The 15,546-nt window shown below is 34.6% G+C and overlaps 1 protein-coding gene and 1 long non-coding RNA gene across 2 annotated transcripts in view; both read right to left on the bottom strand.

The window, feature by feature from the left end:
• Positions 1–15,546, bottom strand: part of LOC147067155 (uncharacterized) — a 561,518-nt gene that overhangs the window by 267,177 nt on the left and 278,795 nt on the right. The window lies entirely within an intron of this gene.
• The window catches only part of LOC147067166 (uncharacterized), a 124,229-nt gene that overhangs the window by 19,910 nt on the left and 88,773 nt on the right, over positions 1–15,546 (bottom strand). Inside the window, exon 4 of the mRNA XM_085954878.1 lies at positions 699–793. Within this exon, the coding sequence (XP_085811004.1) occupies positions 699–793 (95 nt within the window). The remainder of the gene's footprint in view (positions 1–698; positions 794–15,546) is intronic.

Below are 15,546 nucleotides of genomic sequence, written 5' to 3'. Positions count from 1 at the left end.
AGAGCGTACATAGTGAAACGGCAAATAATTTTCAACTGCATGTGGGACGAAATTTCAGCCGCGTTGCCATTCGGAGAGCGATAGTCGACCTGTTTGCACGTCAATTTGTTTTGTGATGGCGTCGGAGGAATTTATTCTTAGATCGTGTAAAGATGACTAAAAAACGTTCCGCATGTACTTAAAACATGTCAATGAATATACTATTATTATTACGAATATAATAATAAACATAACATAATAAAGGACTCATGTTGAATTTTTATGACAAATTATATTCCGTTCGGCTCGCGTCATTTGCACAATCCGCGCATCGCCTAGTCACAATCTTTTTAGAGTTTTTAGACCATGCCTCAGCGGAGGTATAGCCTTAAGTCGAGACAGCATCACTCAAAAATGATTTTTGCGTCACAGTTGAAGGACTGAAGTACATGCGCGTCATGTTCATTGTTTATATTATCTTCTTGATCAATATCTTTGAATACAGATTATATAGGTCAGGACAAATACAATTATTAACAATCAGTGCATATGCAGATCGAAAATAATAAAACAATAAACGTACCTACCTATTTTTTTATAAATGCCTACATAGAGGTCTGCATAAAAGTATACCTACTGAGAATCAGCAATCGACTGGGACGCAGCTTTTTGAAAACGCTGTTCTAAAGAGAGAATAATAATATTATACAAAATCTCACCTGTTGAAGTGATAAATTTCTTCAATGTTGCTAAAGAGATCTCGCAGTTGTTCTGGTGCAAAAGTTCCTCGTTCTCTCCACGTGTACAGGTAACCCTACAAAAAAATTGTAATGCAGTGTTGTAGTTTTTTAATAGATAGGTACATAAGTAGTAATATATAAAATCATCACGCAGAACATAATATTTCAGATCATCAACTTAATAACAAATATTATAATTTAGATTTTATAGGTATGTTGTGTTATTTTAACTAAATATATGAAACAAAATTGGCACCCTCGTAAATGGCGACCGTAATACTAAGTTCTCTCTACTTATACAAAAAAAAGCGCCACGCGAAGCCAGAGGGAACATCGTCCGGACCTCCTCGAAAGCAAATCAGGAGTTAAGCAAAGCTGTGTATATGTGCCCTTTTTTTTGTATCATCATACTATATGTTATGGGCATTGCCCCCACAAGAGGGGGGCTGATAGGGCTCTAGCCTGGGGGCCCGGCGTGACGAGTTAACCAGATAAGTGAGATAAACACATATCACAAATTTGCTCAAATAGTAAAAAAATAGTCGCCTGCGGCGCTATTATCCTTCAATAATATTTTTACACGATTTCTGTACAATGTTTAATTGTGTATGGATACTCGACAACTCTATAATAATTCAAATGGATGTAAGTATTAAAATATTCAAAAAACACTAAATATAAACATAAATTTTACTGCGGACACCATTTGGAAAACGCTATTGTAGAGGGTCACACTGCCTTTATCCTTACAAATAGGTAGGGGGGCCCGGCAAAGATCCAAGCCTGGGGGCCCTCTTCAGGATGTGGGGGCCATGGTTATGGGCATGGCCCCCACATCTTGAAGTGGGCCCCCAGGCTAGAATCTTTGGCGGCCCTCCTACCTATCGCTAAAAATAAAGGCAGTGTGACACAATAGAGTTTTCCAAATGGTGTGTAAAATTGATGCGTATATTTTGTGTTTTTCTGTACCTATATCCCTATAGATAGGTACTTATTTTAAAACATTCATTTTAATTATGGAGTCGTCGAGTATCGATACACAATTAAAAATTGTATCTTACAACCACGTAATTTAAAATATTTAATAACATTATTAAAGAACAATTGCCCCGCAGGCGACTTTTTTTACTATTAGAGAGAATTTGTGTTGTGTTTATAACACTTATTTGGTCGACTCGCCACGCCGGGCAGTTCCTGAGCCCTGGCCCCCAGGCTAGAGCCCTGTCAGCCACCCATTTGTGAGGGCCATGTTTATAGGTACCTACTAGTTATACTACTTGCTCACTGACCACGTATTTTAGAAGGAATATGACCACAGAACAGATTAATAAATTAATATCATAGCCTAAAATACATTAAATTTTGACGCAGGGTTTTGAATGTGTGAGTGTCCTACGAAAATGAAACAAACATTATAGACGTGCAATAGTATGTGTTGCAACCTTCAAGTATACCAATATTGAATGAGCGTCAGTGTATAAACCGAGAGCAGTTGTCAGAACGAATGACGTATTTTTGGCACGTGTTTAAGTTTATCCCATATGCTTCCACACTCGAGATGGGTTGCCTGTTACTCCACACCGGGTATTTCATTAATTATGTGTTCCTGAATAGGACTATTTGCCGTCAAATCCTCAGTTATGAGGTCCTGACGAAGAAGAAGAAATATTATTCCATTCAACTAAATAATTTGAATTTTTTTTTATTCTTGATGGGCGTCTGGCCCAAATCCGCTCCCTTGTAAGCGCGCCTGGGTTGGATAAAACACACTAGAATCCTCTGCATCTCGTTTCTGGGTCAAGCACAGCATTGTACGGCAGAGGAAGTTTTTCAATGATCAGAGCATGACGTAATAAAATAATATATTCAGTTCACATTAAGATACGATTAAAAGCAGCCAAGTGCTTTTAAAAATAATTTCCAGATCGACTCAAAGAAAAGAAGTTTTCGAAAGAAAGAGATACTGGTGTGCACACTATTATCAAAGGAAGGCAGCTAGGCCATGTGGTTTATACCAGTGCCCGATATGGCATAAGAAGAGGACGTGTTTACCGTTTAGTTTAGCCGGATTGCTGTTCTCTACCGACTGCTACTTACTACACTATCTTAGTTTCTACTCTGTAATCGTGTAATGTGTAATCCAACATATTATATTTTAACAATCTCAACACTATTGATACTCCGCTCGTTTATTAATACAATCGTCTCTTTTTTTATTACAGAAACAATAATATCATAAATTCTAATACTCGCATCCGAGGGCGATTTTTTTTGAAAAGATTTACAGGAGGTATCAAAACAGTTCAAACCAGTCATAAAATTACTAAACTATTACTAAAATAAGCGATTTTTTCACAAATTGAGTAGGTATACGATATTGACCAAAGCATTACAAAATCTCATCAAGAAACATCAAACGGGTTCATAAAACAATTCAAACATATATGTACCTACTTGTACACAAAAAGGTAAACCACTAAATATAGTATTATACACCACTGTCATGCTCAATAATAATTAATTTTGATGAAAGGATGTGATTTCTGGTGTTGTATTTTTTATCGTGGGGGTCACAAAATCAGTGAGTGCGTCGGGCCTCCATGTCTCTAAGCCCACCAATGATTGCATCGTTATTAAAAGATTCTGTTGTTCCTTTTATTGTAATAATATAATATTAGGTATGTAATAGAACAAAATATAGGTTTAGGGCCTTATGCTTAGAACAACGTCAGTATCAACTATCATCCATATTCACTAACTATTAGAAAAATCCATTGAACAGTTCTCGTAACGAGTGGGATTCGAAATCGTGTCCCTACCACGTCAGTGTTGCCAACCGTACTATAATTATAATACAATACTATAATTTTGATTTCGCGAAAAATGTAAAATACTATAATTTTACGCCAAATATACCAAAATACTATAATTTTAAAGGATTCAAGACGAAAAATGTTCCTGTACTATATATTTTTTAGAAATACTATAATTTTTACGCCTTTGTACTATAATCAGCATAGAAAAATATGGCAACACTGTACCACGTGCATGCTGACCGAATAAGCAAAGGTTTCAATGGCGAATGTTACATTCTTAAATATTGTGTATTAAACAGTTTGGTAGGAATCCTAGGAAATAGGGGCTAACTAAATACATAATGAGTACAAACTACAGAGCCATTTAATAATAATTGTATTAAACCTTATCGACTTACCGATAAACAATGTGGGGTGGGGCTAATACTATGATTTGATAATAACATGTTCAAGTTAAGTTCACAAAGCGTAACATGCCCTAAATATAAAGCTTTCATAATAAATAACAATGGTGGTAGCTTGTTCTAATCGACGTTTAACGCTCTTTGAAAGATTAATAATGGCGCCAATAACATTGAGGTCGACGCTCCGACTTTATTCGTCGACTAAATAAATAAATTTGTATGGAAGTAATGTACGTTATGTATGGACTATGGAAAGAATCAAAGCTCAAAGCTCATCTTGAGAGAAGACGCGACGCCGTTGATTCGACGCACGGTTAACACAGAAACGGTTTTCAAAAGTTTGTTTTTTTGAAACACTTAATTCTTATGAAATTAATAACTATGTATTATCTTACTATCATAACCAAAATTATTTGGCACGTTCTATAGTATGCAGTATAGGTATAATGTACATTCTAAGGTTATATTTTTGGTAAGTAGATACCTATTGGAAATGATAACTGATAATGAGAGACATGATATTATGCGATATCAAAATAATATGTTAAGTAGATTGTAGATTAGTAGAAAAAACAAGCCTTATAATTGGCATAGCCAAGATGCCCTTAGTTAGGACGATTAATAAATTCACTATAGTGATTTATGTTGGTGAGGAAGTGAATATCATTTACTTAAGATCTTCTAAAAAATAGCGAGCTGCTGAAGGATTCCAGTAGGTACCTACATGTATCCTTGTGGAGTAAATCGACCACGATTACAAACTTTACAACATTCTGTAAAAAATAACGTCTGGTTCTAAATGATGACACTATTATTCATATGCCAAAAAAAATATTGATATTTCTTTATATTTTAATAGTGTTTTTAGTTTTTGAAGGGGTACACGTCTGGTGAAAACTTTTCATTAAACTGATGGAACGCAATTCAATGCTTATACAAAGCACGCTTGACAATTTAGGTTCAAGTCGTCATCTAAATATATACTAGGTATATTGATTGGGCCAACAAAACCATACGAATTTGACCCACCCATAAATATTTTAAATTTGAACCCACGACTCTTCAAACACAAGCGCGGTGCGGTAGCCCATGTTCCAAGTGAACGGAAAATTGTTTATAATGAACAATATACAACAGCACACAATAACGTTCATACCATCTTCATCACGAATGTTCCAAATCACCCTGAACTGACCTTTCTTACTCAGACAAACATCATCATCAATCAAACATAAAACGCAATAATAACCAATCGGTACTAAATAATTGATCGCGGTGGTTTTATGGCAAAAGATAAACTACGATGACGCTTTAAAAGTCTGGCAAAGTGAAGTTGTACGTTGTAACAATAATAATAATCTATCGAATTTATTTGACAGTCTCTATCTTGCTCCATTGTGATGCGGAGCCATAATGAAGCAGCGGTCCGTTACGTTGATGCCTCATAAACTGTGGGACGCATGTCCCTGCTGTTCCGAATAGAGCTTTTGAATCTTGCCAGTTTCGGCAAAATAAACAAGTTAGTGCCACCAACTTTGACGATTAACCATCAATAATAATACTTGTTATTTTTATAATATGTCGTTCTCGTATAGGTATTATTGATAGAAAGTAGAAACCTAATCGACAGATCATAACTATGATGAAAAAATCATTACGATAGGTACCTACTAGTTTTCATTCGTGATTTATGTAGATATTATAGTCAATTGCAAAAAAAATTTGACAGCAGTTTTGTTGGTATGCAAATATTTGAAAACAATACTTATACCTATTATAATGTAGTCTATTAAATATTTTAGCCACTCTTGACTCACTGATAGTTTTTAATCCTAAATTTAAATTGGAATTGTTATGTGTTAATTGTTAACGTTAATTCAATAAGATTAGGACCTGCTTCGTTAGCGTTAGAAGGTATTATAGATACAGACATTTTCAAAATTTAGTAGACTTTTAAAAGAAATGATCACTCGTATTGTGGAGTAACCGTAAAAACACCCCAATGACTAATATAACTATTTTAAAATTGAAAATAAAAATACAGATATTAAAACCAGATTAGCCAAAAACTAGTTTACCATTTGTTTTTTGAACACAGCAAACATAACCCATTATTTGAACTAAAATTCACCCAGTTGATTACATAGGTACATTATTTTTTTTCTAAAACTGTTAACTCGTAAACCCAATTTAATGTCTTTTAGGTATAAATAATAGATGCTTGAAAACTCGTCGGCGGTTTTGAGGGGATGTCTATAAATAATAATTTGAGATGCAGCGGCGGTGGCGAATGTCAGGTCGACGCACCGACGCGGCTTTGCACTTGAATAAACTGCTGGACTCTCAAGTCAACAGACACCACATAATGTAGGTACGTGCTATACTTACAACAGGGACTCTCGAAAAAAGATTCTGAGTTGAATAAAAAAATATAAGATAAAGTAGATATATGTACATATATAAAATTTAATCCATTAAATAGAACATAGGAGACTCAATAATGGCAAGTGATACCACGTTAATTTTTTGTACCTTCATTCCTTGTTCCTACAAAAATGTACTTCCCACGTAAAACTCTCGATGTCAATAATAATTATTGCGTAATAACTAGCCTAAAATTTCTAAATGCTGTAGTGTTTTAGAATCTTTTCTTTGTCGTTCCCAAATGGCTGGGGATCGTGACCATCTTGAAATTCAGTCATCTTGTGAGAGACAAAGATGCTACACCCCTCTCGGTCCTCTACTTCTCTCAGAACAGAATGAAGGCTGCCTCAAGTAAGTTCCTTTAATTGGTCGCTCTTCCTATGCTACGCCTACCCTGGAGCTATCCAAAACCAGTTTCTCTCCGGATTATCCAGTACGTGCCGAATATACCTATTGCAAACAACTTTACTGCAGAATGCCTATTTGATTGACCGATTAGTCCTGAGCTCTGTCCTAAAAATACGAAGTATTTGGCGCCAACACCACATTTCGAAAGCATCAATTGCCTTCCTCTCCCTTGTCCTCAGGGTTCATGACTTGACACCATACACACATGTGGAGAACACTAATGTTTTCACAAGCATCATTTTCGTGGCAATTGAGATTCTTATATTCTTTCGTATAGTGTATATCTGTGTGCTCCTTCAATATCTGATTCATAGCCATCTTGTCCACTGTGGTCGATCTCAGATATATAAACCATTTCTAGATTTCGGAGTATAGGGACTTGCTGCCGGTAGAATGTTAGCCCGATCGATAACCATTAACTTGGGACTTATTCCTATTAATAAAGAGGATGTTTTTAACATGCCATGTTAAACCTTGTAACTACCCTATTATTAAACCGGTTTTATATTAAATTTGTACTTTTTTCGTAAGATTTTATGAATTCTCACGGAACCCCGGTTGAGAATTACTGGTGTAGATAGTGTCAAACAATGGCAGCTGCACGGTGCATTATCAAATTTAGTGAGAGATTCGATACCGTTGCGTTGCGGTTGCGCCTGTTGCAAGAGTGTTAGCAGTTTCGTTTGACAGTCATCATTGTTGTCATTATTGTTATTGGCTTAGTGAGAAATCCGCCGGAAACATTATTCATAATTCGTTATGTCTTTTCGCTGGCTTCGTAGCATGTCACGGGCTTTATAGTTTAGATGACTTCGTAGACATTAAAACATATTCAACAAATTGGATACAGGCGACATGGAATAGAAGATGAAAGTCTGAAAATAAACAGCAAAGTTTAATAACCAATCAAATCACAACTAACTGAACCAACACAGAAGCGATCAATAAGAGATTTACTTATTTTACCATAAGAGGGTATTTAGGATAGATATTGAAGCTTGAGCCGTATCATTAGTATGGCTCCGACCTAAATATGACAGCAATAGGCTAATGGACAAAAAATAAATTTTAACTTGTTAGCAAAAATAAAACAATGCAATTAAAAACATTCAATTATAAACCCGTGAATATTAATGCCAGTGAACATTGTTTTAAAAGTCTGGGTAGTTTTAAAAATGGCCGTTCTCGTGTGAAGGGAACCACTTTGCCAACATCGTACAATATTCATACACACATCAATAATATTATTAATAGACATGTTTAGTCGTTTAGTGTCTTTGTAGCGGTGCTAGGAAAATACTTGGACAATAATATTGTATCCTGTATCTACAGTTCCACCATTTATGTTATGGCTTTATTTTATTCCTTAATTTAATTTATAATCAAATTAATCAAGCCAAATGTCACTGTTTTATATTATGAAGAATTAATTCATAAGACCAACCATATTCAAAGAGAGACCTACGAAAAAGATTCACCGGGTAGCCCATTATCTTTTTACTTGCAGTGTAACTCATTGAGAATACACACAACACAAAAAAACAAAACTAATGAACTTTTGTTAGAATACACCATTTTGCTTAGACTTTTTAGAGGTTTACAATGTAATTTAGAAGACTTCATAAAAACGTCAAAAAATCAGTTCAAAGGAAATGATAAGTCGTACTCAACATTGGTGCACTGGTTAAAACAAGGTTTAGAAACCCCGATTCACATTTGTACATATTTTTTTTTCTAAAAATTGTATATTGCCGCGTGTGTAGGAGGGGATGAAACAAAATAAGTGAGAAGAGAGAGAGGTTAGAATGGGTTTTCAACATTTTTCAAAATTACAGGAAAATGCCCTTGTGAATACAAATCCGTACAGTTTGGAGGAAACCCAACCTTATAATATAAAAGTATGGCAAGCAGGGTGAGCATTTTTTTTATCCAAGACTGAACAATAGTAATATATACACAATTATAAGTTGAATCGGTAGCTCAACGAGTAAAGTACTAAGCCCGTATTGCGATGGACGTCGGTTCGAATCCCACACGGTCCATTTTTTAACCCTTTCTTAAAGCTGTTCTGCGACTATACTCATACCAAAACCACTTGTGGGTACGACCGTTCGCAGCAGTTAGTAGATGAACATACCACCAGTGGTTATAGCTACAGGAAAGGTGTAACCAAAGCGCTGTTCGGGTATGGGTGTTGAACGATGGAAAAATGCGACGGTCCGCGTTATCATGAGGTATGATGAGCGGTGTACAACAGTCGCGCAGACTTTTCGAACTCATCCGCTGAGAGTTCCCCGGGAAAAGCATTCCGTAGCATGTGATTACCACTAGTGACTATGGTTAGTGGATATGTCTAGACATGCTGCATCTAGATCTAGATCTAGGTGCAGCATGAGGTACAAATTATAAATCATTTGTCGACCAATCGAGCTGCAACCGACGGCTTTCTCCCTATTTGTTATACATTTTCAGGAGGTTTTCACTTACGGTCGAGGTTCTACATTTGTTTCGCGTGCCAGCAGAATTTCCGCGTGTGCCATAGGGTGCAATGTGGTGGTGGGTGTAAGAGTAATGTGCAACGCAATTAGTGTAAGAAACAACAACCACTAATTATAAATGAATTGAATAACAGCGTAAAAGTGAAAACCTTTTGTGATATCTAATATAAATAATTTATTATTGTTGACCTTTAGTGAAGTTGGTAATAATTTAGAAAATATTATAAGAATGGCCCTGCAGCGCTGCAAACAAGTCAGCTGGTAAACTGCCTGACTACTTACGCGGAAAATAATATCCGCGTTCACTTAATACGCACTAAATTAATTAGCATTGGTTCACGAATTGCGTGTAAGTAGACAAATTGCTATAACACGGTAACAAAAGCGCACCCATATTCCACCACGGATCTCTATTTTGTACGAAGTGTGAACATTTTAAAGAAAAATCAGTGGCGAGTTTAGGGACGTGCAGGTCCGCCGCACGGACTGATGTAGAGGCTCCCACGATGAAAAATAAGCTAAAAACCATAAATTCCAACAATCTGTTTGCATAAAATTTTGTCTAATTCAGGGATGGCGAACCTATGGCACGCGAGATGATTTTGCATGGCACGCGAATGTTTCATTTTTAAGAGAAAAAAAATTACTATTTTATATAGATATATTTAAAAAATGTTGTTTTTCGTCGGTCCGTAGGATCGGACAATTAAAAAAATAAAAATATTCAATCAACAAACCTTATGAAAATAATTATCGACAGTCATTCAAATATAATAACTGCTTGTTATTTTGCTTCAAACATAATCTCGAAAAATGGAAAACCTTTCAGTGATGGACAATTATATCATGAAAGAAGAGTGGTTTAAATGCTTCCACGAACTCTTTGACTAATTTGAAAACAAAAAAATAAAATCAAAGAATAAAAGATATGCATTACGTTATAGAATATCAAAAATTCAATTGTAATTTTTAAACTTTGTTAGTAGAATAATTCTTTAAAACTTTAAAAAACTTTTTTTTCGCCATGAAAAACTGCTTGGCACGTCAGGCAGTCGAAAAATATTATTTGGGAAATTTTGGCACGCGTATGTAAAAAGGTTCGCCAACCCTGGTCTAATTGATTTTTTTTTCATATTTTTAGATATTTTTTTACACATTAAAAATATTAAAATACCTACACGAACATTGGCAAGTGACGATTTTCACAATTTATTAGGTAAATAGCATCTTGAATAAAAAAAAAAAAAAATTTTGGTGTGGTTAGGTTAGAGACCCTCTGTGTTGTTATATTTATGTTTTAGGGCTTTTAGGCAATATTATTTGGGAAATATTTATTTAGATTGTAATCATTAAATCATTTCACAACTGATTTGAACTGTTTCGAGGTCCCACTTTAAACAAACGCAATCCAGGACAGAATTTTCTATCCGGGAATTTTGGTAATGGTATTTCTAATTCCTATCTCGGGTTTGGTGTAAACCATTTTGATTCAGAGATTTGTTTTCTTTTGATACAGTTATCCCGACATATGGATTTTCATAGTCGGGATTTTCAGCGAAACAGGTTATACCATGGTTATATCTACCCATCACTGGTCTAAAATATATTCAATAAATAAAAACATCGTTAATTATTAAAGTAGATAAGTGCGTACAAGTGGATGTAATTTTCTATAATTAATAGTATATACACATAATTTTGAAAAAGTTCAGAAATCTTCATACTAGAAAAAATCTAGAAAATGGTAGACCACGTGACACTCGAATCTCACGCCTTTCACTGTCAAGGTTTGTCGTATTATTCTTTGAGGCATGGAACCGCCGAATTACATCTAACAATTACGTTGTCGGAGGTGTTTCAACCTTCGTCAAAGTAAGACGAGAAGGATTGTGTTTAAATCGAAGTAATGTTTAATTAGGTACTAACAAGATTTCAATCGCCTAGTTTCAAAAGCCCCTAAAACGGTTTTTGAAAATTTTTGAGTTAGATATGTATTTAGATGGATATTTTTGTTACCTATATTATGATGGCCAAAGATTGAAATTTAAAAAACGTGAAAAACCGTCAATACGTATGATCAAAAATTAGAGTAAATTTCAAAACCCGCTAAAATGGTTGGGTGTGCTTTTCAAATACCCCTAAAATAGAAAGCCAAAATACTCCTTAGAATGTAACGAATTAAATAATAAATACATAAAGTTCACAGATTTCATAGATATGATTTTCTCTCATTTTTCTCAAAACTACCTAAAATAGTTTTAGGGGCTTTTGAAACTAGGCGCTTCATTTATCAATGACAAAGGGCTAAATAGCAATTTTCGTATTTTTAAAACTAATTAATGGAAAATCAGCAATCTTCTATGTTCACAAAAATCGCATGAAAATCGTGTGTATACTAATCATTAAGGAATTTCAGTAAGTAGGTATTACATATTTCCAATCTCTGGATTTCGATAAATCACGTGGGATCCCCAACAAAATTATCAATGTTTCAATTCCAATCGTTAACAATATTTATTATTTCTAAGCGCCTCATCAGATTCTGGTATAATTTTATGTGTCATTTTCTATGTATGTTTGTTTTGCTCTCGTTGGATAGGGCACGTACACTAATCCATTAATGACTATCTTGATGAAAATAAAAATAAACACAATCTTAATTGTATATTCTCTCTACACCTACACGACGCCCCATGCTTAAACATAGCCGCCACAAAAAGCTATTTCCGAAAATTCTCCATAGAAAAACTGACGGAAATAGACATGCCTCCACGCTAGGCTCCCGCCAAGACAAAATCCATGCGTTCATCTCTGTCGGGGACATTGTTATAATGCGATTAGGAAGGGACGGAGATATTGATGCGACGGAAATGCCGGGAATAAAAAAGCAAATCAAATTTCGAAAGCAGGCGTTCGGGATTTCAATGCGACATGGATTGTCAACTTTACTTAACTAACACCAATACTAGACAGATAAACAAAAGACGAGATTGCATTCCCGTTTAACGCAAGATCAAAATAATAAAAGCAACACTTTTGGTTATGATGAATATTAACGATAGGTACTTAGGTAATTGTTTTTCTTTGTAAATCATTAGATGTACACACAAATAATTAATATACGACGAACTAGGTAAAATAAGCAGATATTGCACTCATTTTAAGGGCGGTCATGCTCAGCGTAGGTCAAAGTGGAGCTTTTATTGTATTTTCAAAGCATGATCCTGGACATTACTTAAACGTTGTAGATAATCTATTTATATAATTTTGAAGCCTTATTATTCTTTATATTTATTTTAAACATTTGATGACTGCATAAAGTATTTTTATTACATAAAATAGTATTCTTTTAAACCTCTCGCTCTAATGTTTTAGAATATAGTCATATTTCAGTACATAAATGTGCAGTGGTGTTAAGATTTTTTACATTCAATAATTTTTAAACGCATTTATATAACCATCAGTATAATTTATGTCTACATTATTATAGTGAAATATTTACGATAAAAATTTATATTGATAATCTTTTATCGTAAATATTTCACTATAATAATGTCGAATAAATAAATATAAAGGATAATAAGGCTTCAAAATTATATAAATAGATTATCTACAACGTTTAAGGAATGTCCAGGATTATGCTTTGAAAATGCAATAAAAGCTCCATTTTGACCTACGCTGAGCATGTCCCCCCTTAAGAAAATATTTCATGCCTGATTGGTGAATCCTGTGATTACAGGGTGGCGAATTGGTAAATTGGTGCTAAGGGTGTATATTATATCAGTATCACTATGAACCAAAGGTAAGGACGAGTTTAATTAATTACATGGTGGTTTTATAAAAATGTCGTAAAATACATAGGTACACGATACAGACGTAGGTTGCGGTATTTTATCATTTTCTAGAAATAACATTTCTGTTATCACTAGGTCACGCCTTGTTATTTTGATGGGTGTTAAAAACAAGTATGAAATTAATTTTATCTTCACTCAATAGGTACGTATGTAAATAATCAAAGATAGAGAAATCCTTGTTCTTCGGATGTGGAGACTACATGATATGAGCGAAGGTGTTCATAATACGAATGATGAAATTATCTGCGAACTTTCATTCATTAAATGAAAAATGGCAAAAAGCAGATTTATGTAAGCGAAAAAAGTGAAAACACAATCCGCTATTTTCAATTTTTATTCATGCGTAATATTCTAACGCGTAATTTTTTTTTTTATAAAATTTCTAATGTGTCAGAGTAGACCTACCACAAATTAATTTACAAAAAAAAAATGTTTTCGAATATTTTTAGTTTGAATTTGAATGCCCTGTCACTGCGTTCCGAAATTAGAAAAAAGTGTCGTTCATTTGTTTTTACTAATTTTATTTTACATACATTTCGGCGTCGACGGAAGTTTGGGCGCGGTTTGAATTGTAAATTGTAATGGGGTGTCAGTTCTGAATTTAAATAAAAATAATTATTATTTTTATTGTTTCGTAGGACTTCTTGTCAATGCTAATGTGTTTAGATGTATTTATTCTTGTGAGGGTGTGAGGCTGTAAACAAACTAACATGACTTGCATATACATTTCAATTAATTCAATGAGATGAAGTGACAGATTTCATAAGTTTATTGAAGAAAGTTAATTCGGTATGACAGTAATATTTTCTTACCATTTTGGCTAAGGAGAAGTTGGAAGATATTATTCATAGTATTCATACTAATAGAACTTATATTTTAATCATATTTAATATCCATTCAGCATTATCATGGTAATATTCCGGATACATTAAACGGTATTTTTTAAAAAATATTATTTTACTTATTGGTGCTATGAATATCCACATGGGGTGGCTGACAGGGCTCTAGCCTGGGGGCCCGACGTGGCGTGTCGACCAGATAATTGAGATCTCAACAGAACATTTCAAATTTACTCTAATGGTAAAAAAGTCGCCTGCGGCGCTACTTTGCTTCCAAACTATTAAATATTTTAAATATGTGGTAATGCTTTGCAATTTGGTGTGATATGATGATTGATATACTTAAATAATAATGTGCCGTGTAGAATTTGGGAAACACTACTGTAGAGCATCACACTCCCCTTAACCTTAGTGATAGATAGGTGGTCCCGCCAAAGATCCCGGTCTGGGGGTCCACTTCAGGATGTGGGGGCCATGTCCAACGGACACTAGGTGAAGGGGGATTAATACAACGTAATAGGTATATTTAGTAGTTAATTTACTAAATTCTCACACTATTTGATATACATAAGTACAAATTTCATGAACTCTTCAAATTTATATTTCTCAACCACATATTATTTCGCCATTTTCATTACAGACATAAGTATTTAAGTACATACTATCTTAACTCATTTAGTGCTAATACCGCGACTGGCGCGTTTGGCTTAATTGGCCATTAGATATTATTAACGTGTTATTTAAATGTGGTAATTAAAAGGTCAGCAGTGATTGTGTGAAGAGCCTCTTCAAAGAGTGGTCTTTAACAAAATGATAATATAAATTACATTGAAGCTTACTTGTTGTTTTTAATCGGTTAAAACAGCGTCCACGAAAGCCCACCCACCTAAGTGGGCTAAGTTAATATTCGAAGCGTTTTGGTTGCACAAGATTAATGTTCTTCCAATGTGCATCGCTAATGGCGGGTTAGTAATGCATCTTGAGAAAACAAACAACTGATGATTCGAATGAGGTTTGATTTTTCGCTGCGCTAATGGAGGCGCCCTCAGATGGAAATCGCACATCGGCCAACTTCAGTTTAGACTCACCTGCATCATAGCGAAATAAAATCACATTCCATGAAAACTTCTCCATACTATTCAGACAACATCTCATTGGCTGCATATCGTTTAATACCAATCCGATCAATGAACGGCCCCTAATGCTTTAAGAATTGTCAGAAATTATGTACGCATCAAATCTATAGGAATTTATGCGAAAACCCCATCCTATATAATATGGTAAATCAATGGACGGCGAATGGCAGAATGGCGACCGTCGTAGTCCAGTGCATAAGGCGCTGGCCTTTAATCCGGGGGCTCTGAGTACGAGCTTCGGTGAGGTCACAGTACCTATATTTATGTGATTTTCTTAAAACCTGGATGTTGGTGATTATTTTTCTTCTATTACTAAATGCACTACTGTTTCACTACAGTACTGTCATTAAACCATGGCATATTATTTTAGTGTTAAAAAGAATTATAATATAATATATGCGTGTAAGTGGGAAAACACGTGTACGTGCAAGTGTAAAATTCGTCTTCC

Source organism: Rhyacophila brunnea, unplaced genomic scaffold (assembly GCF_057557595.1).
Source record: "Rhyacophila brunnea isolate RB1 unplaced genomic scaffold, BYU_Rbru_1.0 scaffold_4, whole genome shotgun sequence".
Taxonomy (NCBI): domain Eukaryota; kingdom Metazoa; phylum Arthropoda; class Insecta; order Trichoptera; family Rhyacophilidae; genus Rhyacophila; species Rhyacophila brunnea.
Note: the sequence above shows the minus strand (reverse complement) of the source record. Positions and strands in the feature narration are given on the sequence as shown.